This window comes from Dysidea avara, chromosome 10 (assembly GCF_963678975.1).
Source record: "Dysidea avara chromosome 10, odDysAvar1.4, whole genome shotgun sequence".
In the NCBI taxonomy this organism is placed as follows: Eukaryota; Metazoa; Porifera; class Demospongiae; order Dictyoceratida; family Dysideidae; genus Dysidea; species Dysidea avara.
Genome location: NC_089281.1, coordinates 4,036,828 through 4,063,287, shown reverse-complemented (window position 1 = coordinate 4,063,287; position 26,460 = coordinate 4,036,828). Strand labels below are relative to the sequence as shown.

Sequence of the window (26,460 nt, the reverse complement as noted above, 5' to 3'; positions counted from 1 at the left end):
GCCAGGCATCAAGCAAGCCTGCCTCGACTACCCCACTAGGTAGCTAGCTACTGTACATGTGGTATCCGTGATCCTCACCTCAAAATGGGTGTGACAAGTAGTGAGTGCTACCACATCACGTATGATATTCACTATTCCAGAGGGTGTAAATCTACTCTCTATATTACCTTTTAGTTGATTGCTAACTCCAACCACCGAAGAGGCATGCACTCACTTCAGGCACAGCAATTAGTAATTTAATTAATTAAATAGGGTGTGTGCTTTGCTTTTGCTAACAGTTCACCAAATGTTATTTCGTCAACAGTGATATTTTGCTTGATTCACCAAATTTTTCCTCCTCCAAAGTTTCCTTCCGTACAGTATTTAAATTTGAGTCTTCCTTCACTGTTTACTGAGCAATATTAGAACATTACATAAAATTATTTATATAGCACACGTTTTTTACATAATGTATTTCAATGGCATTCATCTCAAACAGAATTATGCAAACAAGTCAGGTTTTTCCTCAGCGGTCCACATATATTTTGGCATCATTACTGTTGTGGTAAAACTTTTATTATCACAATACCATTATTTCAGGCTCAACCTTTAAAAATAAGAATTAATAGCAACACAATTGTTTTATGCTCCCTCGTTATATGTTTGTTACTATACATAGATCTTCGCTCTTACCTTAACACATCCTAGCCAATTTCTCTGGAGGTATGTTTGCACACGTACATTCTTCTTATAAGCATCACTTTTGTACAGAGCCTTCAGTCTACGATGATATAGTGTCATGTTTTCAGAAAAAGCCAATTCACGGAGTAGAGTAAGGAGCTGACTCCGTTGATCTTCAGTCAATTCATTTTTACTTATAGTATAATATACAATAATGAGACATATTCAGTTTCTCATGAACCAATTTATATAAACATACGCATACACAGGTAGCAATTAAATATAAGTTTAAAGTCAACAACCAATGGGAGTTTGAAACCCTTTTAGGCCTACTGAAAATTGCAAATCAATCTGTGGAATTTCACATGAACCATAGTATTTACAGTGCAAAACTAGCTTATATGGCTCATAAGATACTGAAGTTGTGCTATGTACATCTAAATATTTTAGAGACACACTTTGAACTCTCAGATACGACTCTACGCTGATGATATACTTATTTTTAGACTGATTTATTCAAATGAAGACACTTTAGTATTGCAGAGAGACCTTGATGCCATAGTGAGGTGGAGTGAAGACTGGCAAATGTTTTTCAACCTTAGCAAATGTGTACACCTCAAGATCACTAACAGGATATTAACAACTAACTCAACATATTTTCTGAAACAACATCAAATTTGTAGATCTACCAGTGCTACTTACCTGGGAGTAACAATAGATGAACACCTGAAATGGACAAACCATATCCAACATGTTACCTGTAAAGCAAACTCACCAATGCCTTTTTGCGACATAATATTAGCTCTTGCACTCAACAAACTAAGAAGCTGTGTTATCTAGCAATGGTACGTCCTATCTTAGAGTATGCATCAACTGTCTGGTCTCCATACACTAACAGTAGCATCTACAAGTTAGAAATGGTCCAACGAAGAGCTGCAAGGTTTATTACAAACAATTATTCACCCTGGGCTAGTGTAACTGAGATACTAGATCACCTGAATCTACCAACTCTTGAACAGCGACGGAACAATTTGAAGCTAGTTATGATGTATAAAATGGTGCATAGACAAGTTCACATCGATAATGGAACCTATTTAATCCCAACAGCAAGCCAAACACGAGGTCACGATCAACGATTTTTGCAGCCACACTCCAGAATTGATTCTTACCTTTACTCTTATTACCCCTCTACAATTAAATTATGGAATAACCTATCCAGCAGTACTGTGGAATCACCTACCTTAAGCACATTTAAACAATGTATTAATTATAGCTAAGTACAATCACTACTTAATTTAATCTGTTGTACTATATACTCCATATGGAGGTTTCTGTACAGTAAACAAATAATAAAAAAGTAAAAACACCCACTTTACTAGACAAAATCTATGAAATGCTATTTTATAATTCACACTAACTTGAATTATATTGTCTACACGTTTCCAGAGTTGACAATGTGTACTTTATTTTGACAATGCTTATTTCGTTTTCATACTACCTGTTGTCTGATATAAAGCTACGAACCTGTGTCTATAATGTATTTAAGGCTACAGTGTATGTGTAAGTTTGTACGTATATTGATATACCACATAATTATGCAGTGTATATAATTTCACAGATAAACCAACTTCAGGATTTTCATGGTTTTATTTTCAGATATCACTCAGCTTTTATACTGTATAGCATAGACTAAATCTTAAAAGTAATTGTTTTAGGATGAAAGTTTTGAAGACAATTAAGTTGCTGTGGTATCTACAAAATATACATCCTTTGAAAATTGGCATGTCTAGGTGTGCATAATATGTACCATTTCGTATCCATCTAGTCCATGCTTGCTCCCTATGAAATTCACACAAGTAAACATCAGCACTTGGAAATACTGCAAGAATTGCATTGAGCTCTGCTTCACTGTAGTCAACCATAAAACAAGGAGGCTTCCACTCATTGTTCCAACCAGCAATGATGTGAAGGGCTTCTGCAATTGATGTTCCAGTTTCTCGGTCAACAATAAATTCTGCTACTGGAATATAACCGTTGTTTGTTCTTACACATAACAAAAACAGAGGTAAAGTATACTTGGTGGTCTTATATGTGGCATCTAATAGAGTCATTGTGTTGCTGTATTTAATTAACAGTTGCTGTTGCCATCCTTCCTGATGCACAAACAAAAATGCTGATCCTATTGATGTATCTTCACTGTCATCAACTTCTGGTTGTTCATCTTCACTCTCATCGAAATCATCAACAAATGGATCACTGGTAGTTTTTGGTATTTCTATTTTAACATCATCTCCCTCTTCCGTTGAGCATTTCCTAAAATATATATGCTTTTGTTCAAAGTTAGATTTTCCTTTATTATCTTCAATCCATTGTTGCACTAGCGTATCTAGATGAATTTGGTCTAAAACAGAGTACTTGCCAAATGATACAGCTGCATGCACAGCATTAATTATATCCTTTTCAAGTGGGTAAAAGGCACGGTCGGTAGGATTAGGTGATACAGAGTCTTTTTTACTTATCTCTTTAACAAACTTTCTAAGTAGCTTCTTGATAACTTTTGAATTGGTGATGCCATCTTCCACCAACTCAAATATTTTACTGCGAATGGTAGGATGCATTCTTCTAGCGGCACCAAGAAGTGGATGACTATGTGTTTCCATGAATGGCAGAGTCACATAAAAACTACTGATTCCCCTTGATATTCCTTTAGATAATTTGTTTCTTAAGTCATGCACTAGATTTTCTCTTTGTGTTCTTGTAGCATTTGGTGGTGCAGCACGAGTTGGAAATCTGTAACATAACACAATTAGTCACAATTGAAAATCAGCATAACCTACTTCAGTAATTCCTTTACAATAATAGTTGCTGAGCATCCAATTTTTCAGTTTTTCTGGATGTGAAATCGGTGTTTCTGTTTCTTAGAATATCTGTGGTCATCACGGTTAGTTTCATGGCAATGCTTAATTACTATTCATGTATACTGTACCTGTGTTTTAGTTGAACTATTCTTTTTTGGGTGTCCATATTGGCACTGAAACTCACTTGATTTGACAATCAAAAATGGAATGTTGTCACTTGCAATTACTCCATATTTCCATAAAATTCATGGAGACTCCTTTCTCATTAAATGGCATTTGGCATAGTCATCTCTATGACTACATTGGTATATTAATGTTAGTATGAAACACAGTACAGTATATGTTTGTTTTATATGCTGTGCTGTTACATGCATTATGCACATGTCTTATTATGTTTTTGCAATATACCTGCTAATGTAGTCAGATAAAGTGGCACGACTGTGAAGCTCTAATAACCTCTCAAGTTCAGTTTCATTTTTGACTACACCATGTATAAAACCATGATCTACATGAGCATCTTGAATAAAACTAGTCCACTGTGGCATCTCTAATTTAACAGATTGGTAGTGACCATAAACAAGGTACGTAGTACATACATACATAATGTAAGTCAACTATAATACCTGTGTTATTTCTTTCTTGAATTCGTGATGTTTCCTTAGTTTTCCCATTACATTTCTATGTACATTATACTTAAGTAATACTGTGGAGTACACAATTAATATGTACTTGTTTCTCTTTATGGACATCGGTAACAGAGCTTCCCTCAGTATAATCAACAACTGTGTTTGACTGTGGGGAAAAGTACACTTATGTGTATTATATAGCTAAATGTGGAGCTAACTTTGCTATCTTGCAGATGTTCATTTTGGGACTGCACACCAGACTGATGTGAAGACATTGACACTGGCTGATATGACCACACTGGTGCTGACTAAGGTAATGATACTGCCACTGACTGAGGTGATGACGTCGGCACTGAATGGCACAATGACAGTGGCACAATGACAGTGGCACTGATTGAGGTGTCGACAGACTTGACACTGACACAAATATACTGGCACTGACCAATGTGATGACAATGGCACTGATTTATTTAGCAACACTGCTGCTAACTGATACGAAGATGCTGGCATTGACTGACCTGACAACACTGGCGGTGATGACACTGGCACTGACTGACTTGATGACAGTGACACTGACTGAAGTGATGATACTGACACTGACTGAGGTGATGACACTGGCACAGACTGAGGTGTTGACACTGGCAATGACTGATGTGATGACACTAGCACTGACTGAAGTGAGGACGGTGGCATTGACTGAAGTGATGATACTGGCACTGACTGAGGTGATGACATTGGCACAGACTGAGGTGTTGACACTGGCAATGACTGATGTGGTGACACTGGCACAGACTGAGGTGATGACACTGGCACAGACTGAGGTGTTGGCACTGGCAATGACTGATGTGATGACACTGGCACTGTCTGAGGTGACAATTCTGGCAATGACTGACACAATGATTCTGATATTGACTGATGTGACAACACTGGCACTGACTGACTTGATGACACTAGCACTGACTGAGGTGATGACACTGGCACTGACTGGTATAACGATGGTGGAACTGACTTATGTGACAATACTGGCACTGACTGACGTGATGATGCCGGAACTGACTTACATGGCAATACTGGCACTGACTGATGTATCGACACTGGCACTGACTGACATGATGATACTGGCACTGATTTATGTGATGTTGCTGACAATGGCTGAGATGATACTCCAAGGTGTGGCTGATGTAAAACAGAGAATCCCACATATTATTCAGCATCAGTGTGCATACCTGATTTAGTGGATTTGTTTTAAATGAACCGCTTACTGGACATGTCTGACCACCACTACTTGCTTGTTTATACTTTAGAATATCTGACTTACAACTATGATTGTAAGAAAAAGCAAACATGCAAATTTTAATGAATATTTATTGTCATTATATTAATGGTATATGCAAAACTTGACCATTAATTTGCATGTTAATAGCTTCTTACTTGTTTCCTTTCATTCTGTTTGCCATGGTTTCATTAGTTAGGCTGGTCTTACCGAGCTAGCAGATAGCAATACAATCCACTCACCGTACCCTAAGAATGTACTTACGCACCTCTTCAAATTTATTAGTTCTCTGATAAATCAGTAAGTATGATTGTTGTTTAATACATGAGCTTCACAAACTTGGATAATATTTGTGTCGTCAAATAGAAACCATTTATCATTGATGAGTATTTAAGCAACATAATGACCACTTGCTGCATCTGTTCCACTATGTACAACTGAAGCTTGCAAGCTGTAGCTAAACGTGGTGACACAATCATCCTATTATACATACATTATGCATTACAACATATCATTGCATTCTATTTCTGCATACATCATTGTGATGAATGAATACTTGACAAAGAACATCCATTGGTGAGCAAAGTTTTTTGATACCTTTACTTGTCCCTTCAAATCTAAAACAGAAAGACTGCATTTGGTAGTGCATACACTTGAAGTCATATCGTGTACCGTTTGATGTGAATTATCAAAATTGTTGGCAGTGTTCTAACACAGTGATCAATCTCAGCGTTGGTATGTTTCTGACACCTGTGATAGTCAGTTCTAAATTCGTGTAGTATAGTGCATTACTTACACCAATACCTTTCACAATAATATTTGTTTTTGCCAATAAGCTGTTCAGTTTTGTGCATTTCAGCCTGAATGGCTTTTGCAAAAGTTGAATTATACATCTGCAAATAAGCATAATATTATTTATTAAACAATAAATACTTGTGAACAATGAGGCTGACAAAATGCTAGGATCACGGCTAGGACACGTGATATTAATTTTTATCAGCTATACTTGTACAAGCATTAATGTATGTATTTGCCTTGAAACATTGTCAAGTCTAATAAGCAGTTTGTCTTACAACAATGAGTGCATTATGGCTGATCATATGATATATCTGAGTATGTTTGCATTATCACCAATTTTGTGGTGTTAGATGTCTGACCATGATTTCAAACACTACTGGAATCTTATCATGTGGTACATGTTTATGCGTATGCTTACTGGAATTGGAAAAAATCGGTATGCTCAGATGACTGTATTTGGTAGTGGTTGTGGAAATGTAACAGCAGCTGTCACACGTAACTAGTTAAATACATCATACCATAACATTAAACAATTATAATACAATGCAACTTGTAAATAAAAGTATATAGTATCATGTAAAGGTTGTCAATTCAAAGATACCATAAATCATGAGGGAACCCAGCAAAAACGATCCTGCAAGATCCTGCAGGAGTCCTGCAAGTTCCTGCAAGAAATGACCAGATTCTCTTGCAAGATAATTCTCTTGCAAGATCCTGGAACGCTCTTGTAGGATTTTGCAGGATTCCTGCAAAATCCTGCAAGAAATGACTGAATTCTCTTGCAAGATCTTGCTTAAAGTTCTTGCAGGATCGTTTTGTCTGGGAACTTAAGCAACAAATCATTTTTAAAAGCACTTAGTAAAGTTAATACCTTTTAAAGAAACAGAAGTACAGTAAGTACCTTTTGAAAAAACAGAAGATTCTTTTGTCACCAGTTTGAAATACAGCAATTACTAGCTATCATGATCAACTCATGAGCAAAGCTTTAATTCACATGAACATTCAGGATTTATGGTGTGTAACTCCCCATAATGGTGTGCATGGTGTGCTCAGTGGTATAACTAAATAGCCCCACAAACACATACCTACCTTTTGTAAGCACATCATATTGGATCAAGCTGTTAACATTTGCAGCAATGGCTGGTCCACTGTTTAGTATTCCCATTAGCAACTCATGTGAATCAGCTTGCATTCCGGGCTTCCAACTATCAATGATTCCTATACCACAGTATATTGTGATAGTGGAAGGTGTCTTATATAGCCTTTCAATTGCATGATCTATAACTTCAATTATTATTATTAGTATTATAGTTACCAGCTTGAAATTATTCCCTTAATGTAGCATGTAATATGAAGGTGATAAGTTAAAGACATGAAGAGTTATGATTAGTCAAACTTGGAATTCTCTGTTTTGAAGCAAGCGTGGTAACTGGTATACAGCTAATTACAATATATGCAGGAACTTACTAGGTACAAACTTCACAATGTTTTTAGGATAAACCTGTTCCAAACTGCTTTTATGCAAAACGTGATTACACAATCTCTTTAGCTCACAAACTAAATCACCTGGAATGACAAGTTGTAAACGCACTCTGCCAGCTTGTATATAGGTAAGTATAATAGTTAATTAAATTAGCTAATTATGTCGTACCACTAGTGTAGGCATCGTGATCACGATCTCCATGCGAAACCCACAGGCTGCACAACTTCGGAATCTTTATCAAACACTGCAGTATACAGTTAAGGAAACATGTTTCCCTTATTGACAAAACCAAATAAACCCATTGACATCCACGTGTTATGATTCGCGCAATGGTCACGTTATCTCACGTGATTGCATCAGATCTCCGACGAATAGACCCCGTGTAATAACAATAATATCACCCTCGTACCGGGATATAACTATAACTTACGTCACGTCGTGAGTCACCGCAAGTAGTGTGGTACATAATACTAGTCACGTGAGTGACATGGGATTGGGTGAACTTAGTCAATCCCGTTTCGCATCTCGGCCACGCACCTCGTACTTTATTTTTCATATAGCACTCGTGGCTATGCTTTAACATATACTTATAGAACTTTGCGTGGGCGAGATCAAAGGGAAAGTGTACTTTAAATTTCATAAAGTTTTTTTTTTTTTTTTTGAAGATATAAAGAAAATAAGATTAGAACATACAAATAACAGTTAAACAATTAAATCAAAAACTGAGTCTCTGATTGCACCAAGGCCACAGGAGCACTTTTGATGTAACGACCTTGTGAAGATCATGCTCCTCTAATGCATTGGATTGCTGAACGCAGTAAACAAAATGACAATCTACATCTAATCCATCCTAGTACTGTGGCATAAGGGTCATTCCATTTGTCAGACAATAAACTCGCCAATCGCTTGTAGAAAAACACTGGCTTCATGGCCCATTCCCCCGGAAGCAGAGAACACTAGAGGGGTAAAAGAACTGTGTTCCACTTCACGGATTCGCAACTCATAAGCTCTCTTCTTTGTTATTTTGTGTTTCCTGTAACATGACTGAAGGGTGGTTCCACTGTTGGATGGTGCAAGTGGGTTAAAAACTCTGACGTCCGTATAACATTTTTCATAACGACCACCCCAAAATCCATTCATGGCAATGTCCAAGCGTGCGCCATCCTGAGTGTTGGCTGTCTTCTGTTGAAATCTTTCATCACTTAGAGGCTGCAGATGGGGCTCAACCTCCACATCATGGCACACTTCAGATAACAATTCAGCTGTGATATCCCTCACTTCGTTGTGGCGTATTGAAGGGAATCCACCCTTTGGACAAGATAGGGCATGATCAACAGAAAAGTTGGTACCACACGCACAGTGGGAAGGTGTACGAGAGGGCATCCAGCCATACCCCAAAGCAAGGGCATCTTGAAAGGCAGTCTTGTGTAGGGAGAAACCATGTTCCTGCACAGGTAGGGCAGTAAGCCAGCTAGAAGCACCCTTTTCCTGTGCTAAAGTAACAGCCCTCTGAAGAGTGGGAGTAAGCTTAGAGAAAAGTTCCTTAGAAGGAGTGGACAAATTGATAGTCTTGGATTGTTTAATGTCAAGCTTACGGGAGGGCAGACTACAACGAGTATCGGCAGTATAGCCAAACTTCTGTGATAAAATGAGTGATTGTAAGGGTGCTGTGACATACATTGAAGCAGAAAACTCAATAGATGATAAAGAATCAGGTGCAACAATGCCTAGACCACCAAATCTAGTTGGAAGGGCAAAGAGTGAACGTTAAAGAGCACCAGGAGGGTCAAGGGCAGTCAAGGCTGGAATAAACTTTGTCAATAAGGCTTTCTCGAGTGACTGGAAACCAGAAGATGTATCAGGGACTATACGTGTTACATACAGCCAACGGCTAAATAGTCCATGAGTAAAACATGTATAAGCAGCATGAGGTTGGGAGATAACGATGGAGGAGAGTGTATTAACTTCAGAAACCCACTGGCTAATCTTATCAAAAGTAAATCTTTCCACATACTCAGAGGTGCCAACTGGGGCACCAAGGTGAGGCCTGCCATCAGATGTAACATTTACAGCTGTGTCATGAAACAATTCCTTACCAACAGAGCAAAACTGAGTCTTAGTAACAAGCCATGTCTTCTTTGCATTAGGGAAGTAACCAAAGCTAGGGCCCAGTGAGGAAACTTGGTCCCACCACATACGAAGAGCAGAAATTTTACCACAGGCAGCAGCATCATCTGCATACCACACCTGAGTGACAGGTACAGTGAGTTTCTGAATTAAAGGTACAGTGGCTAGAACATAAAATGGCATTGCAAGTGGGTCACCTTGAGTTGTCCCTTCCTCAGAGTAGAGAACATCACCATCAACAAAGAGGTAAGCAGGGTGTCGGTAAGTATTTATTAGAATGGTGGAAAATGATGGACAGAGATGCTGGATGTTGTACAAAGCCACGGCTCTATTAAGAGAGTTGAAAGCATTAGTAGCGTAAATTAGTAGCATACCCTCAGTATCATCATCATTAAAAGCTTCCCTCATAGCATGAACAGCGGCTTCCCCTTCTGATGGTTGTCCTGCACACAGTTGCAAAGAGCCCGCAGCAAACTGAACATCTTCACCAATCACACACAAAACAGCTTTAGCAATAATACGTCTAACTATTTCACCAATGCCAATAGGTCGGACACCTGGTCTCTTGTCTAAAGCTATCAGCCGACAAGCCATCAGGGGGGAAATCATAACAGGATCAACAAACATGGTACACAAATGACGGGCTAATAAAGCGATGGAAGAACAAAGTTCATCCGAAGCACAGCGGAAGGAGGAACACAGTCTTCACCAACTGTGAGCATCAATTCCAGAAGGTCCGGCAGCACTTGAAGTTCGTAGGGCAGCAGCTTTTCATAAAGTACACTCTCAGCCGGCCAACAGTGCTTCATGACCACAAAGAGTGCTTTATTGAACAAATGAAGCACTCTTTGTGGGCAATAAAGCACAGTTGCCCACGTGCCTTAGTGCAGGCTAATAGCCTAAGGGGCTCGCGCTAGTACGACTAATCACCCACGCCGGTGAAGACTGATAGCCTCGCCACGCTGAGTGATCAATCACCCCAGCAAATACTACTTTTACCACTGGATTGCTTTTATAGACATACCTAAATGCTTCGATGATGGGTGGGAGAAGGTAACGTTGCTGTTACGTTTGTTAATGTAAACGGACAAGTCCTGGAGATATCACGGAATTATTTTACTGTGACTCACAATAGAATCGATTGTGGGTTGCAAGCAAAACCTGCCAAAATACGCGATGAACGTCTACCATGCCAAACTATGGTGAAATACGTGTGAGTTACTTTGTTAAACTAGTTCGTGTGCGTTCAGGCTGCTAATAGTTCGTGCAACGCGTGTTAATTACGAGTCTTAGTGTATGGTGAAGCTACACGAGTAGAAAGTTCCATAAATCATTTAAACCTCGTGCTATATGAAAAATAAAGTACGAGGCGCGCGGACGAGATGCTAATAAAGCACTCGGCTTCGGCTTCGCCTCGTGCTTTATTAGCATCTCGTCCGCGCGCCTCGTACTTTACTGATTTTTCATATAGCACTCGTGGCTATGCTTTAACATATACATAAGCACTCTTAGTAGGAGCGGATCCAGGGGGGTTCAAAGGGTTCCATGGAACCCCCCTTTTGAAAAAGCCTCTCTTACTCGAGATACTCTAATAGGGCAGTCAAATCGAGATACTCTAATAGAGCAGTCACAGTAGTCTTTTGAGGAGCGGTGTAGCAAGCTATGTATACAGTAATAAATAAGGAAATTTAGTTGGTGAGGGCATCTATGGTGATGGGCAGCTATTGTCAGCAGGTAATCACCTTTTTTTTTTTGGTCTTCAACTTACAGTTAGGCTGAAGTTGCAATTCCAAAGTGGAACCCCCCTTTTTAAAAGTCTGGATCCGCCCCTGCTTACTGGTCACTGTTTGTCAGAGTTAAGTGTACTTCATAAAATTTACTTAAAGTACACTTTTCCTTTGATCTCGCCCATGCAAAGTTCTATAAAATGGGTTATTTTCGAAGAAGGAATTTTTTAAAGCATAGCCACTAAACAGCTAGGGTTTCCACTCAAAATAGGGAGGTGCTTTGTTTTGTTGTTTTTGGAGATTTTTGCACAGATTTACCTTTAAGATAAAGCAAAAAGTGCTAATTTGTTATTGGAATGTTTGCAGCAGTCACTACCAGCACAATTTCATAATATGTAATTATCCAAAAAGTGGTCATGTGGCCAAAAGTCAATTCAAATAGGATTTCCATGGCAAAATTAATAAACAATTCCTCAGCCTTTTTCATTGTTTCTGATAATTTTGCACAGGCTGACCTAAAGATAAACCAAACAAGTGCTAGCTAATATATATCTAATCCAAAACAGCCAAGCTGTAAAAAAAGTGTGCGGCCCTCAAAAAGGCTATGGTGAAAAAAGATGTGAAATCCAAGGTGGCGGCCAAGAAATGGCTGTGATGGTAGGTTAATGGTAAAAATTTTAATAATGACAATTCAGGTGAATTTTGTGCCAAGACCAAGCGGCACAAAAATTCACCTGAATTGTCGTTATTAAAATTTTTACCATTAACCTACCATCACAGCCATTTCTTGGCCGCCACCTTGGATTTCACATCTTTTTTCACCATAGCCTTTTTGAGGGCCGCACACTTTTTTTACAGCTTGGCTGTTTTGGATTAGATTTCATTTCTTTTTGCATTTGTATACCCTAAAGCCGGCCTATAGCCACCTTTGGGGCTTTTTTAACCTATCTTTTTTTTTACCACAGGAAGAAGAAAAGATGAAGTAGATGTACTTTAAATATTTTATCAGTAAATGTACAAATTATATATATAATACATAATTATATTGATTACAGAAATCTCCATGGTGGTTTCTTTGTAACTGAACACCCTACAAGGTGACTTCTTCTAGATGCTCTCTCTACAGGATGAATTATTTGTAGCTGAACGATCTACAAGATAACTTCTTCTAGCTGATCTCTCTACAGGGTGATTTGTTTGTAGCTGAATTCTGTACAGGCGATTTGTTTGCAGCTGAGCTCTTTACAGAATGGTTTCTTTGTAGCTGAACTCTCTACTAAGTAACTTCTTCTAACTGATCTTTCTACAGGACAATTTGTTTGTGGCAGAATTTTCTACAGGGTGATTTCTTTGCAGCTGAACTCTCTACATGGTGGTTTCTTTGTAGCTGAACTCTCTACAAGGTAACTTCTTCTAGCTGATCTCTCTACAGGGTGGTTTGTTTGTAGCTGAACTCTCTACAAGGTAACTTCTTCTAGCTGATGTCTTTACAGGGTCACTAGTTTGTAGCTGAATTCTCTACATGGTGGTTTCTTTGTAACTGAACTCTCTACAAGGTAATTTTTTCTAGCTGATCTTTCTACAGGGTGATTTGTTTGTAGCTGAATTCTGTACAGGTGATTTGTTTGCAGCTGAGCTCTTTAAAGAATGGTTTCTTTGTAGCTGAACTCTCTACAAGGTAACTTCTTCTAGCTGATGTCTCTACAAGATCACTAGTTTGTAGCTGAGCTCTCTACATGGTGGTTTCTTGTAACTGAACTCTCTACAAGGTGACCTCTTCTAGCTGATCTTTCTACAGGGTGATTTGTTTGAAGCTGAACTCTCTACAAGGTAACTTCTTCTAGCTAATCTCTCTACAGGGAGATTTATTTGTAGCTGAACTCTCTACATGATGGTTTCTTTGTAGCTGAACTCTCTACAAGGTATCTTCTTCTAGCTGATGTCTCTACAAGGTCACTAGTTTGTAGCTGAGCTCTCTACATGGTGGTTTCTTTGTAACTGAACTCTCTACAAGGTGACTTCTTCTAGCTGATTTTTCTACAGGGTGATTAGTTTGAAGCTGAACTCTCTACAAGGTAACTTCTTCTAGCAGATCTCTCTATAGGGAGATTTGTTTGTAGCTGAACTCTCTACATGATGGTTTCTTTGTAGCTGAACTCTCTACAAGGTAACTTCTTCTAGCTAATCTCTCTACAGGGAGATTTGTTTGTAGCTGAACTCTCTACATGATGGTTTCTTTGTAGCTGAACTCTCTGCAAGGTGACTTCTTCTATTGATCTCTCCACAGGGCGATTTGTTTGTAGCTGAACTCTCTACGTGGTGGTTTCTTTGTAGCTGAACTCTACAAGGTGATTTCTTCTAGCTGAACTATCTCTTTCCATAGTTGCATGAACTCCCTACAAGGTAACTTCTTCTAGCTGATCTCTCTACAGGGTGACTTGTGTGTAGCTGATCTCTATACAGGTTTCTTGTTTCTAGCTGATCTCTTGAATTCTCTTCAGGGTGACTGCTCTATTAGGATGACTGCTCTATTAGAGTATCTCGATCTCGCACTCGCCGCACCAAGTTGGATTTCGTGTTATAACTCCATGGCTTTAAGTCTGATTCTTCTACACCATTGATGAGCCTTTCTAAGATGATTACTCCATCTGTACAACGATTTTCAAAGCATTACCCTAAGCGGTTTATCTGGTAGGCGTGGCAAGCAGTCGTTTTTTTATTAGCTAATCTCGATTGCGTAATTGTTACACACTGTTGGTTTTTTCGTTGTATCTTCCTGGTGTTTAGCTCGATTTCTTTCAAACCACAAAAGGTTTGAGGTTCAATAGTTAACCTATTCACCCACCGATTTTCAGCTTCTTCCCATACGCGGTTTACCCTGTAGGCGTGACAACATATTGGTGTTATTTTTCTTGAATAATCGCTCATAACGCTTTGCCTGTTTATCGTATTCCAGCCAAAGTTGGTACCGAGATACGCTTTTATATCCCCCTTCTGTGTGCCAAATTACAAGGTAATCGGATGTGGCGTTCGCGTTTTATAGCAGTTTTTGTATGTGTGCGACAAGAAAAGAAAAATAATAAGAAAAAAACGAAGAAACTGAGCCAATTTTTGAAGTCGCATATCTCGGTAACGCGTGAAGCGATTTCGCTCAAATTTTGAATGTGGAGTGCTGCTGTTGGAGGGCATGTCCACAGCAAAAATCGTCTTGTTTCATCAAGGAAGCACAGAGCTACGGAGGTGCGAAAATTGCGTTTTCTTTCTTCCTGTCAATATACTCACGGGTGTTACGCGCCGGCTTCTTGGGCCGCAAGACACACTACCGTGTGTCTTGATATATATATATTTTTTCCTGAGCGCATCAGCAGTTCTGGCTGCTCGGTAATAATAAATAATAAAATTTAATAAAGAAATATTTATTTATTAAACTGTCTATTACTTTCAATATCAGTGCAGTTTTAACTGTAAATACCCAAAAAGTGGATGTGCTAAAGCACTACAAGATGTAGACAAGAAAATACACTAGCTAATTATGACTTTGGTCACCCTAAAATACAGTGATTTTCTAATAAGCTGCCAAATTTAACCATTATGATATTTTTGGTCATGTGACCACTTTTTGTATGTTTTTGTGTGTTAAACTTATGTTGACAATACTACTAGCAATCCAATAATAAATTAACACTTGTTTGTTTTATATTAAAGTTCAGTCTGTGTGAAAATCACTAGAAACAACAAAGGAAGCACCATCCTATTTTGAGTTGGAAACCCAATTTCAGATGTTTTCGTACAAGTCACATCCTCAGCTGCCCACACACTGACACATCACACGTGATGCTTACATAATCGATTTCGTGGTAGCTTCTAAGACGTCTCATCTAAAACAGGAACATGGCAATGATGCGTTCTATAAGTCCAAACAGTTATACAAGGTTACCATGTGCATAGGTAGGCATTCCAGCCCAATTTTTAAATTTTGGAAAAATGGACTTTTTATATGCTCAATAGATAGAGTATTGATTGCCGATCTCAGAAATATATAGTTTGTTGGGTTGGAATTAGTTACTTTGGCATGCACAGTGCTTTAAAACTATAAAAAAGGTATATTTTTTCTCCAGGGCTCCCCATACATTTTAAAGGGAAAAATGGCACAATTGAATCAGGAAGCCATCTAGCAATCTGGACTATCTTGAAACTGCAGTTGCTTCTAGCTGCAAGTTTGTACATGTAATGAGAGTAACTTCAGATGTTATTGGATCTCAGCGATCTTTGTATGTTTTGTGGTGAGCAAATAAGTTTTACTTACTGCACACTTCTCAATGGTGTATATCCATAGGTAAGTTGCTATCTCAAGTAAGTAAAAACATCAAGTTAACAACTTATAGAGGTAAACAACTAAAATGGAGGTGCCACAATGATGCAACAATACCTAAGGGTGGAGTTGTGGTTTCAATTACGGCATTGTTATGCTGACTTTGAAGTGGTTTGTATTTTTGAGCTGCCATCAGAAAGTTGCTCTGGAGCTGAAAATCGCTAACCCGAGCGAAGTAACTATGCACTTTAAAGTAAGCACCAGTGACTACCACCGATACTACGTTTTTAAAAGTTTTAAAGTATTCTACATACATTACAAGACTTGAAAAGATTACGAAACAACACAAAACTCACTTATATGGTACGCACACGACAAAACTAAGATTTTCATGATGATCAGCGTGTGGACAAACCCCATAGCGATTTTCATTCTCATTGGAGCTCGGACTACAGAACAATCCCAAGTTAAACGCGAGTTGTTGTTTTGTGCCAGGGTTCTTTATTGGGGAATATACGGAGAAATCTTTTATTAAAAAATCTCGGATACTGGAATGCCTAGCATAGGTGTAGGAAGCGGGGCTGCTGTAGGGGCTATAGCCCCCCCCCCCCCCAATAATTTGGCTAGCCATTTCAAGTTCAGGTTATCTCTTAAGTACTCAACAATCTACCTACTACCAACAATTCAGATTACTATATAATCACCTTTCCAATCAATCGGCAATCCATAAAGTAGTTATGAAACTATCTGCCTGCAGACCCAAGTCCTCAGCAACACTTAAGAGTGACGATCGTAATAAGCGCCTCTAATTTTGGTGTTCAGCAGTGAAGATGATCTACACAAGTAAGTATGCGCTACTGGCATGATTTTTACCGCTAAAAGTACACTGAAATTCAATTTCAGAGCATTAGTTTTTTTCTGGGGGGGGGGGGGCATGCTCCCAGACCCCCTAGCTTAGCAGGCTTTATCACATGCTTAATATCTTTACCATTGCGTAGCCCCCCAACCACGAGGTGCTAGCTAAGCCTATGATGTGTACAAAGAAATATGGTCTGCTATTCTTGGTGAAATACTGATTTGCAGACGCGAAACGGACAACTGGATCCGCCATTGCTTCCCCACAAGATCGAGATACTCTAATAGAGCAGTCAGTCAAATACTCTAATAGAACAATAACAACATATAACAGTATTGAGAGAATCATCCATAGTTGCTGAATATGAAAACTAGCATCTGAAGCACTATTCCATGCACTCTTAGCTAACCTGCTAAGAATATTTTGCCACATGAAATGCACATGGGTCCATAATAATTATATCTATAGCAAGCTGAACTCCTCATTAGGCCAGGAAAACTTGATTACTTAGTTCTCATCCACAAAAAGTTGGATTTCCATGTGGGAAGGAGGTCATTTTTCATTACAGAAAATACTCCACTGTTATTATAAAGGTTAGCTAAAGCCTTTTAAGAATTAATACTTACGTTTTACCACCGTTTCTGAAGTACAAGTGATCATGACATTTGCTGTGCTGCAAAATAATAGCCATCCATCTTAGCATCAAAATAAGTGTGCATGTGATCATCAACTAGATCTCATTATCCCTTACATTTCTCAACACTAATACATAATATAAATTTAGCTATTTCCCTATGACAATTGAAGACTGAAACCACTTACCCCACAAGTTAATTGTGTGTAGCAGTTCAGTACTCAATGACCGGATTGTTTGTCTACCAATTCTGAAGCTAAGTAATGTCAATCATGTGACGATATTTTAGCAGATCAGATACTGTTACATTTCCTCAATGATTGTACAATTGTAAAGATTTAATTATACATTAAATAAAACCTTATTTGCAGCCAAAGGATGCTGCGGTGAAATGTAATAGTCCCACAAAATACATGGTGGGTTTCTGTGAACTTTTACTTGTTTATTCAAGTTTAATGATCAACGTTTTCTTGTCACGAGGTGTACTATGGTAAAATGCACACTGTTGGATTAAAATTCCTATCTCACTAAGGACCGATAAAACCTGTGAATGCAAGGAATTAGAATCTTAACATTCAGAATTCACACTGTTAAATTTCTGGGATCAAAGTAAAATTTCATTTTATGGATAGTAACTTTGAACGTTGTCTAGAATAAGCAGCATGCAATAAATTTTTGCACTGTATTTTGCTGAATGGAACATCCATTCAGAAGTACTAGTGTGGATGCTGCTGTCAACCTGCAGCACGTGCAGTAGTCTCATATTGGTGCCTATACAATACATGTACTATTTGTCTTTTCGTGGAACTATTGACAATGTATAGGACTGAGAACATCCTTTACAATGATGACCTGAAATCAACTACATGTGTAGAACTAAATACTTTAATATTGCTGCATATGAGCCACTAAGGAGCCAGTCACATATAGTGTACCAAGATACCTTGCCAGATCCAATTTTTACTAGTGTAAAAATATTCTAAAAAATTAATACATGGGAATAGAGGATGCTGAAAAAAGTAAATAAACAAGAGTCAAACAAGCTAGCATGTTAAACACACAGAGATCTCTATTTGGACTCAAATACAGAAGCATTTTTCAGTATACGTACTTACCTACCCCTGATTTATGAAAACTACTGTTTTTCCTTAGTCTCTACCCTATCCATTGAGTCTGAATAGAGATCTCTGTGTGTTCAACATGCTAGCTTGTTTTTCTCTTGTTTCTTTTACTTTTTTCAGCGAGTCATCATGTACATTAGAAATTAGCTAATAGTATCAGTGTTAGCAAACACCCAATGCATTGTTTCCTTATTATTGAATGTACTTTGTACTATACAACTTTGATATATCCAACATATAGCATGCTGTGGTCAGCAGTAGTAAGGCTTCTGATATTGGGCAGCTAGGTGATCAGAATAAGTCAAGTGTGCAGTGGTAAACAACAACATTGCTGCTCTGGTATAAGGTTTTTAATGAACATGTTAATGTGAATAGGTTGGATACTTATTAACACATCAGTTTCTGTTGCAGATACTAAGTCAGAAAATTAATGACAAAGTGAACCTACAAGAAGCAATTTGCTTGAAAGTGGATGTTAACATTGCAATATGCATTAAAATAGATCATGGACATGAAGAAAGCATAGGAAGGGAAGTTATTCCCAAAAAGTACTCACATTTTGCTCTAGCCCTGCGGATAATAAGATGAATAAAATGGCTCAAAATGCCGCAGGCAGATTTCAGTTCTTTAACAAGTACTTTCACCAGGTCCTTTGACTTCATCTTTTGCTAGTGGACCTAATTCCTTTCATATTAATTTCTAAGGCTTCTTTTGAGGTTGGAAGAGATTTCTGAGGTGGTGTTTAGTTGAGTGTTCTATTAGGAGTTTGGGAAACCTCTATTATGAACCACTACCGTGGTTCATATTAGTAGTGGTCCATAATTATTACAGGTGCATGTATATTTTGACTGCACACATGCATGTCCAAACTTTCTTTGGTGCTGGGAATTTTGTTTATTGGCAACGTTTCTGTTGCTAACTCGAATCCTCATCTTATTATGCACATGTATGTGAATAGTTTAAATCACCAAGTTACAATTGTATCTCTCTAAACAAAGTGCAAGATGGAGATTCTTATGTAGTTGATGAGATGTTGTATAAGTAACTCAACTATTTGATGATTGATTTCTTGTGAAAGAAGCCTATGTTATGTTGCACTGATGAAAGCAAAACAGGAAAGGTTCAGAGTGCATGCATAACATTATGCTTTTACCACAATTAGTTTATTTTCAAGGATTCATACTGAGTGCATGTGTATACAGTACCCAACCACTATTGTAGTCACAGTATTGGTTTTGTAGATAGTTTGGCATACCAGGGCATGTATACATATGTATGTGCTATACGTATGTATTGCAGAACCTTTCAAATACTGTATTTATAGCCAAGTATATGGCTTAAATAGATACACACAATTGTGATTCTTAACCTAATTCTGGCTCAATCCTGGGCACTTGGAGTAGTCTTGTGTGGCCAGATTGCTCCTCTTTTTCTTTGTGACATCATTAGTCGGCCAGATAGGATCTGGTGAACTACCGTTGAGGAAATGCATAGCAAGATCCGGGCAATATCTTGATGTTGCCCAGGAAATATCGTTGGAACATGATTTGCTCATGGCTTTGATGCCCAACTTGGTCAAAAATATGTATGCCTTGACTCCTTATATTGAGTTACATGGAGTGTTTAATTGTGGGTTTTGGTTTACCAGCTGGGCTAGGCTCTGTATAGTTGCTAAGTTTTGCTGAGTAAATAGTTAGTAAACTACGAATGATCAGTAAAATAATCATTTGGGTAATGTGTGGATGCTTATTTCTACCCACCATGTCCACGTGTCAGCTATTGAGCAGACCATGGAACAATGCAAAGTGGACAACTATAGGTGGATAATTTATAGTTCTAAGTATTTAGGTAAAATAAAAAAACTAGATCCCACAATCAAAATTTTTCTGGCATTGTGTGTAAAGTATAATACGTGTGAAGCATAATACATGTGAATAATATTCTGAAGGATATTTCCCAATGCCATTGAAACCACTATCAATCATCAGATACTGAAGTATAAAAGAAATAAGTTGAGTGCTTATTATTTCCTTCACATATCAGGTGAATGTGCCTAGAGTGATATGTAATAGTTGCAACATGAGCATGAGGGCTTTGCCTAATATGTACACCTGACTTCCCGAGGGCCACAATCCCAAGGGTGGAGGGCATACATATCAGGCAAAGTCGTGTTACAGCTAATAAGTAACACTTCCCATCCATATCAGGCTGATAGCCTTCATAGAGCGATCAATCACCCAAGCTAGTACAAGTGCAACCACTGGATAATATACAAACCTCAATACAGAGTGTAATGCATATATTAATTACAGATTATAAAATTAATTAATCAATACTTAAGTAATTCTGCAGTTTCTGTGTAAATTGACCATAATCATCACATGTAGCTATATCTAAAGGTAAGGATTTTCACAATCTAAGGCTGAGAGAAAAATGAATGTCAGTATAAGAATCACAAGTACATTGTAAGTGTTGTAGATGGTGTTGGTGCCCATGGGTGATACAAGTAACAGATCTATATAAAATTGTCAGGGGATATAAAAATCAAATTCTTTAAAATTTTGTAAGTTAAATTTAGTTTTAAGCTAGTTTCAAGGGTTGGCCAGCCAAGAGAGTTCAGCAAGCTAGTAACACTGATGTTGTTCTGATACTTGTTATCCACGAACGTTGCAGCTCTTCTCTGAAGCATTTCAAGTTTTTTGAACATGTTGGTTAGTATGGGGAGCCTATATGGTGGAGGCATATCAAGACACACGGTAGTGTGTCATGCGGCCCAAGAAGCCGGCGCGTAACACCCGTGAGTATATTGACAGGAAGAAAGAAAACGCAATTTTCGCACCTCCGTAGCTCTGTGCATCCTTGATGAAACAAGACGATTTTTGCTGTGGACATGCCCTTCAACAGCAGCACTCCACATTCCAAATTTGAGCGAAATCGCTTCACGCGTTACCGAGATATGCGACTTCAAAAATTGGCTCAGTTTCTTCGTTTTTTTCTTATTATTTTTCTTTTCTTGTCGCACACATACAAAAACTGCTATAAAACGCGAACGCCACATCCGATTAACTTGAAATTTGGCACACATAAGGGGGATATAAAGGCGCATCTCGGTACCAACTTTGGCTGGAATACGATAAACAGGCAAAGAGCTATGAGCGATTATTCACGAAAAATAACACCAATATGTTGTCACGCCTACAGGGTAAACTGCGTATGGGAAGAAGCTGAAAATCGGTGGGTGAATAGGTTAACTATTGAACCTCAAACCTTTTGTGGTTTGAAAGAAATCGAGCTAAAAACCAGGAAGATACAACGAAAAAACCAACAGTGTGTAACAATTACGCAATCGAGATCAACTAATAAAAAAACGACTGCTTGCCACGCCTACCAGATAAACCGCTTAGGGTAATGCTTTGAAAATCGTTGTACAGATGGAGTAATCATCTTAGAAAGGCTCATCAATGGTGTAGAAGAATCAGACATAAAGCCACGGAGTTATAACACGAAATCCAACTTGGTGCGGCAAGTACGAGATCGAGATACTCTAATAGAGCAGTCATCCTAATAGAGCAGTCACCCTGAAGAGAGTTCAAGAGATCGGCTAGAAATAAGAAACCTGTATAGAGATCAGCTACACACAAGTCACCCTGTAGAGAGATCAGCTAGAAGAAGTTACCTTGTAGGGAGTTCATGCAACTATGGAAAGAGATAGTTCAGCTAGAAAAAATCACCTTGTAGAGTTCAGCTACAAAGAAACCACCATGTAGAGAGTTCAGCTACAAACAAATCGCCCTGTGGAGAGATCAATAGAAGAAGTTACCTTGCAAAGAGTTCAGCTACAAAGAAACCATCATGTAGAGAGTTCAGCTACAAACAAATCTCCCTGTAGAGAGATTATGTAGAGAGATTAGCTAGAAGAAGTTACCTTGCAGATAGTTCAGCTACAAAGAAACCATCATGTAGAGAGTTCAGCTACAAACAAATCTCCCTGTAGAGAGATTATGTAGAGAGATCAGCTAGAAGAAGTTACCTTGTAGAGAGTTCGGCTTCAAACAAATCACACTGTAGAAAGATCAGCTAGAAGAGGTCACCTTGTAGAGAGTTCAGTTACAAAAAAAAACACCATGTAGAGAGCTCAGCTACAAACTAGTGACCTTGTAGAGACATCAGCTAGAAGAAGTTACCTTGTAGAGAGTTCAGCTACAAAGAAACCATTCTTTAAAGAGCTCAGCTGCAAACAAATCACCTGTAAAGAATTCAGCTACAAATAAATCACCCTGTAGAGAGATCAGCTAGAAGAAATTACTTTGTAGAGAGTTCAGCTACAAAGAAACCATTCTGTAAAGAGCTCAGCTGCAAACAAATCACCTGTACAGAATTCAGCTACAAACAAATCACCCTGTAGAGAGATCAGCTAGAAGAAATTACTTTGTAGAGAGTTCAGCTACAAAGAAACCACCATGTAGAGAGTTCAGCTACAAACAAATCTCCCTGTAGAGAGATTATGTAGAGAGATCAGCTAGAAGAAGTTACCTTGTAGAGAGTTCGGCTTCAAACAAATCACACTGTAGAAAGATCAGCTAGAAGAGGTCACCTTGTAGAGAGTTCAGTTACAAAAAAAAACACCATGTAGAGAGCTCAGCTACAAACTAGTGACCTTGTAGAGACATCAGCTAGAAGAAGTTACCTTGTAGAGAGTTCAGCTACAAAGAAACCATTCTTTAAAGAGCTCAGCTGCAAACAAATCACATGTAAAGAATTCAGCTACAAATAAATCACCCTGTAGAGAGATCAGCTAGAAGAAATTACTTTGTAGAGAGTTCAGCTACAAAGAAACCATTCTGTAAAGAGCTCAGCTGCAAACAAATCACCTGTACAGAATTCAGCTACAAACAAATCACCCTGTAGAGAGATCAGCTAGAAGAAATTACTTTGTAGAGAGTTCAGCTACAAAGAAACCACCATGTAGAGAGTTCAGCTGCAAACAAATCACCCTGTAGAAAATACAGCCACAAACAAATTGCCCTGTAGAAAGATCAGTTAGAAGAAGTTACCTTTTAGAGAGTTCAGCTACAAAGAAACCACCCTGTATAGAGATCAACTAGAAGAAGTTACCTTGTAGATCGTTCAGCTACAAACAAATCACCCTGTAGAGAGATCAGCTAGAAGAAGTTACCTTGTAGAGAGTTCAGCTACAAAGAAACCACCATGTAGAGAGTTCAGCTGCAAAGAAATCACCCTGTATAAAATTCTGCCACAAACAAATTGCCCTGTAGAAAGATCAGTTAGAAGAAGTTACCATGTAGAGAGTTCAGCTACAAAGAAACCATTTTGTAAAGAGCTCAGCTGCAAACAAATCACCTGTACAGAATTCAGCTACGAACAATCACCCTGTAGAGAGATCAGCTAGAAGAAGTTACCTTGTAGATAGTTCAGCTACAAACAAATCTCCCTGTAGAGAGATCAGCTAGAAGAAATTACTTTGTAGAGAGTTCAGCTACAAAGAAACCACCATGTAGAGAGTTCAGCTGCAAACAAATCACCCTGTATAAAATTCTGCCAGAAACAAATTGCCCTGTAGAAAGATCAGTTAGAAGAAGTTACCTTTTAGAGAGTTCAGCTACAAAGAAACCACCCTGTAGAGAGATCAGCTAGAAGAAGTTACCTTGTAGATCGTTCAGCTACAAACAAATCACCCTGTAGAGAGATCAGCTAGAAGAAGTTACCTTGTAGAGAGTTCAGCTACAAAGAAACCACCATGTAGAGAGTTCAGCTGCAAAGAAATCACCCTGTATAAAATTCTGCCACAAACAAATTGCCCTGTAGAAAGATCAGTTAGAAGAAGCTACCTTGTAGAGAGTTCAGCTACAAAGAAACCATTTTGTAAAGAGCTCAGCTGCAAACAAATCACCTGTACAGAATTCAGCTACGAACAAATCACCCTGTAGAGAGATCAGCTAGAAGAAGTTACCTTGTAGATAGTTCAGCTACAAACAAATCTCCCTGTAGAGAGATGAGCTAGAAGAAATTACCTTGTAGAGAGTTCAGCTACAAAGAAACCACCATGTAGAGAGTTCAGCTGCAAAGAAATCACCCTGTAGAAAATTCTGCCAGAAACAAATTGCCTGTAGAAAGATCAGTTAGAAGAAGTTACCTTTTAGAGAGTTCAGCTACAAAGAAACCATTCTAGAGCTCAGCTGCAAACAAATCACCCGTACAGAATTCAGCTACAAACAAATCACCCTGTAGAGAGATCAGCTAGAAGAAGTTAACTTGTAGAGAGTTCAGCTACAAAGAAACCATCATTTAGAAAGTTCAGCTTCAAACAAATCACCTGTAGAGAGTTCAGTTACAAACAAATCTCCCTGTAGAGAGATCAGCTAGAAGAAGTTAACTTGTAGAGAGTTCAGCTACAAAGAAACCATCATTTAGAAAGTTCAGCTTCAAACAAATCACCTGTAGAGAGTTCAGTTACAAACAAATCTCCCTGTAGAGAGATCAGCTAGAAGAAGTTACCTTGTAGAGAGTGAAGCTACAAACAAATCACCCTATTGAAAGATCAGCTAGAAGAAGTCACCTTGTAGAAAGTTCAGTTACAAAGAAACCACCATGTAGAGAGTTCAGCTACAAACTAGCCACCTTGTAGAGACATCAGCTAGAAAAGTTACCTTGTAGAGAGTTCAGCTACAAACAAACCATTCTGTAAAGAGCTCAGCTGCAAACAAATCACCTGTACAGATTTCAGCTACAAACAAATCACCCTGTAGAGAGATCAGCTAGAAGAAATTACCTTGTAGATAGTTCAGCTACAAACAAATCTCCCTGTAGAGAGATCAGCTAGAAGAAATTGCCTTGTAGAGAGTTCAGCTACAAAGAAACCATCATGTCGAGAGTTCAGCTGCAAAGAAATCACTACTGCCCAAATTTCAAGGCAATAGCTCTTTCCAATCTGAAGTTATCAATTGTCAAAGTTGGCAAATTGGATGTGTGTGGAAGGCCCCTTTTTGCAAATCCGGTCACAGATGTATTATATATATAATTTGTACATTTACTGATAAAATATTTAAAGTATATCTACTTCATCTTTACTTCTTCCTGTAGTAAAGAAAAAAAACATAGATTAAAAAAGTCCCAAAGCTGGCCATAGGCCGGCTTTGGGGTATACAAATACAAAAAGAAATGAAATCTAATCCAAAACAGCCAAGTTGTAAAAAAAGTGTGCGGCCCTCAGAAAGGCTATGGTGAAAAAAGATGTGAAATCCAAGGTGGCGGCCAAGAAATGGCTGTGATGGTAGGTTAATGGTAAAAATTTTAATAACGACAATTCAGGTGAATTTTTGTGCCACTTCACAAAATTTACCTGAATTGTCATTATTAAAATTTTTACCATTAACCTACCATCACAGCCATTTCTTGGCCGCCACCTTGGATTTCACATCTTTTTTCACCATAGCCTTTCTGAGGGCCGCACACTTTTTTTACAGCTTGGCTGTTTTGGATTAGATTCTATTATGGGACACACAGATGTCTCATAGCAATGTTATTTGATGTGACGTGAGTATGGTATTAAGTTATATCATAAGAATGCTAGAGCATACTTATCACATGGGTATTAATCAATCCCACACTCAATTTTTAGCCTTAATGTCTATATACTCACTGCCCAGATGTAGCCCAGGCTACTGCATCCTGGCTAGCTGGGCTACATATGAAATGCAGCCTGGGTGGCTCCTTTGATCTGAGGTGTGAAAGTGTTACATCACTGCAAAAAAACTTGGATTTACACACCCAATGGCATATTAAGCACACATGTAAAATAGGTCAAATTTGCAACATAATTATGTGTTTGCAGAAATGTGTAGAATAGGTCAAATTTGTGACCAGATTTTACAGAACCGATCCAAATCGCACATCAGGCAAAATCAAACTAACACCACCAGTGGATAGCTGCACTATCGTACTACAAGTTTTGATCCTCAGCACTA

General features: G+C 38.4%; 4 protein-coding genes across 5 annotated transcripts in view; 1 reads left to right on the top strand and 3 right to left on the bottom strand.

Moving 5' to 3' along the window:
* LOC136237220 (uncharacterized) overlaps nucleotides 1-26,460 on the bottom strand; it is a 351,388-nt gene that overhangs the window by 311,070 nt on the left and 13,858 nt on the right. The window lies entirely within an intron of this gene.
* Nucleotides 2,024-3,461, bottom strand: LOC136268826 (uncharacterized). Its single transcript, XM_066064290.1, has 2 exons — nucleotides 2,468-3,461; nucleotides 2,024-2,412 (listed from the first exon to the last, which is right to left on the bottom strand). Exons 1-2 carry the CDS (start codon nucleotides 3,318-3,320, stop codon nucleotides 2,396-2,398), a joined length of 870 nt encoding a protein of 289 aa, XP_065920362.1. The 5' UTR covers nucleotides 3,321-3,461; the 3' UTR covers nucleotides 2,024-2,395.
* Nucleotides 3,619-5,540, top strand: LOC136268827 (uncharacterized). 2 transcript variants are annotated; one of them, XM_066064292.1, is made up of 3 exons: nucleotides 3,619-4,099; nucleotides 4,378-4,893; nucleotides 4,966-5,540. In XM_066064292.1, the coding sequence occupies exons 2-3, from the start codon at nucleotides 4,594-4,596 to the stop codon at nucleotides 5,377-5,379; spliced, it is 714 nt and encodes a 237-aa protein (XP_065920364.1). In that variant the 5' UTR covers nucleotides 3,619-4,099; nucleotides 4,378-4,593; the 3' UTR covers nucleotides 5,380-5,540. The 2 variants fall into 2 exon arrangements, with proteins under 2 accessions (XP_065920364.1, XP_065920363.1); XM_066064291.1 differs by having other exon boundaries at nucleotides 3,620-4,099; nucleotides 4,378-5,540.
* On the bottom strand, nucleotides 5,747-6,304 carry LOC136268824 (ubiquitin carboxyl-terminal hydrolase 46-like). The gene is made up of 4 exons (XM_066064288.1): nucleotides 6,222-6,304; nucleotides 6,090-6,167; nucleotides 5,953-6,034; nucleotides 5,747-5,897 (listed from the first exon to the last, which is right to left on the bottom strand). The coding sequence occupies exons 1-4, from the start codon at nucleotides 6,269-6,271 to the stop codon at nucleotides 5,808-5,810; spliced, it is 300 nt and encodes a 99-aa protein (XP_065920360.1). The 5' UTR covers nucleotides 6,272-6,304; the 3' UTR covers nucleotides 5,747-5,807.

Excerpts from the sequence above, each read along its gene's own strand:
- LOC136268826 (XM_066064290.1), bottom strand. The coding sequence starts at position 3,320 with ATGGAAACACATAGTCATCCACTTCTTGGTGCCGCTAGAAGAATGCAT.
- LOC136268827 (XM_066064291.1), top strand. The coding sequence starts at position 4,594 with ATGACAATGGCACTGATTTATTTAGCAACACTGCTGCTAACTGATACG.
- LOC136268824 (XM_066064288.1), bottom strand. The coding sequence starts at position 6,271 with ATGCACAAAACTGAACAGCTTATTGGCAAAAACAAATATTATTGTGAA. Across the intron at positions 6,168-6,221 it reads AACAAATATTATTGTGAAAG|GTGTCAGAAACATACCAACG; the intron begins GTATTGGTGTAA and ends TGACTATCACAG. Across the intron at positions 6,035-6,089 it reads TTGATAATTCACATCAAACG|ATTTGAAGGGACAAGTAAAG; the intron begins GTACACGATATG and ends TTTCTGTTTTAG.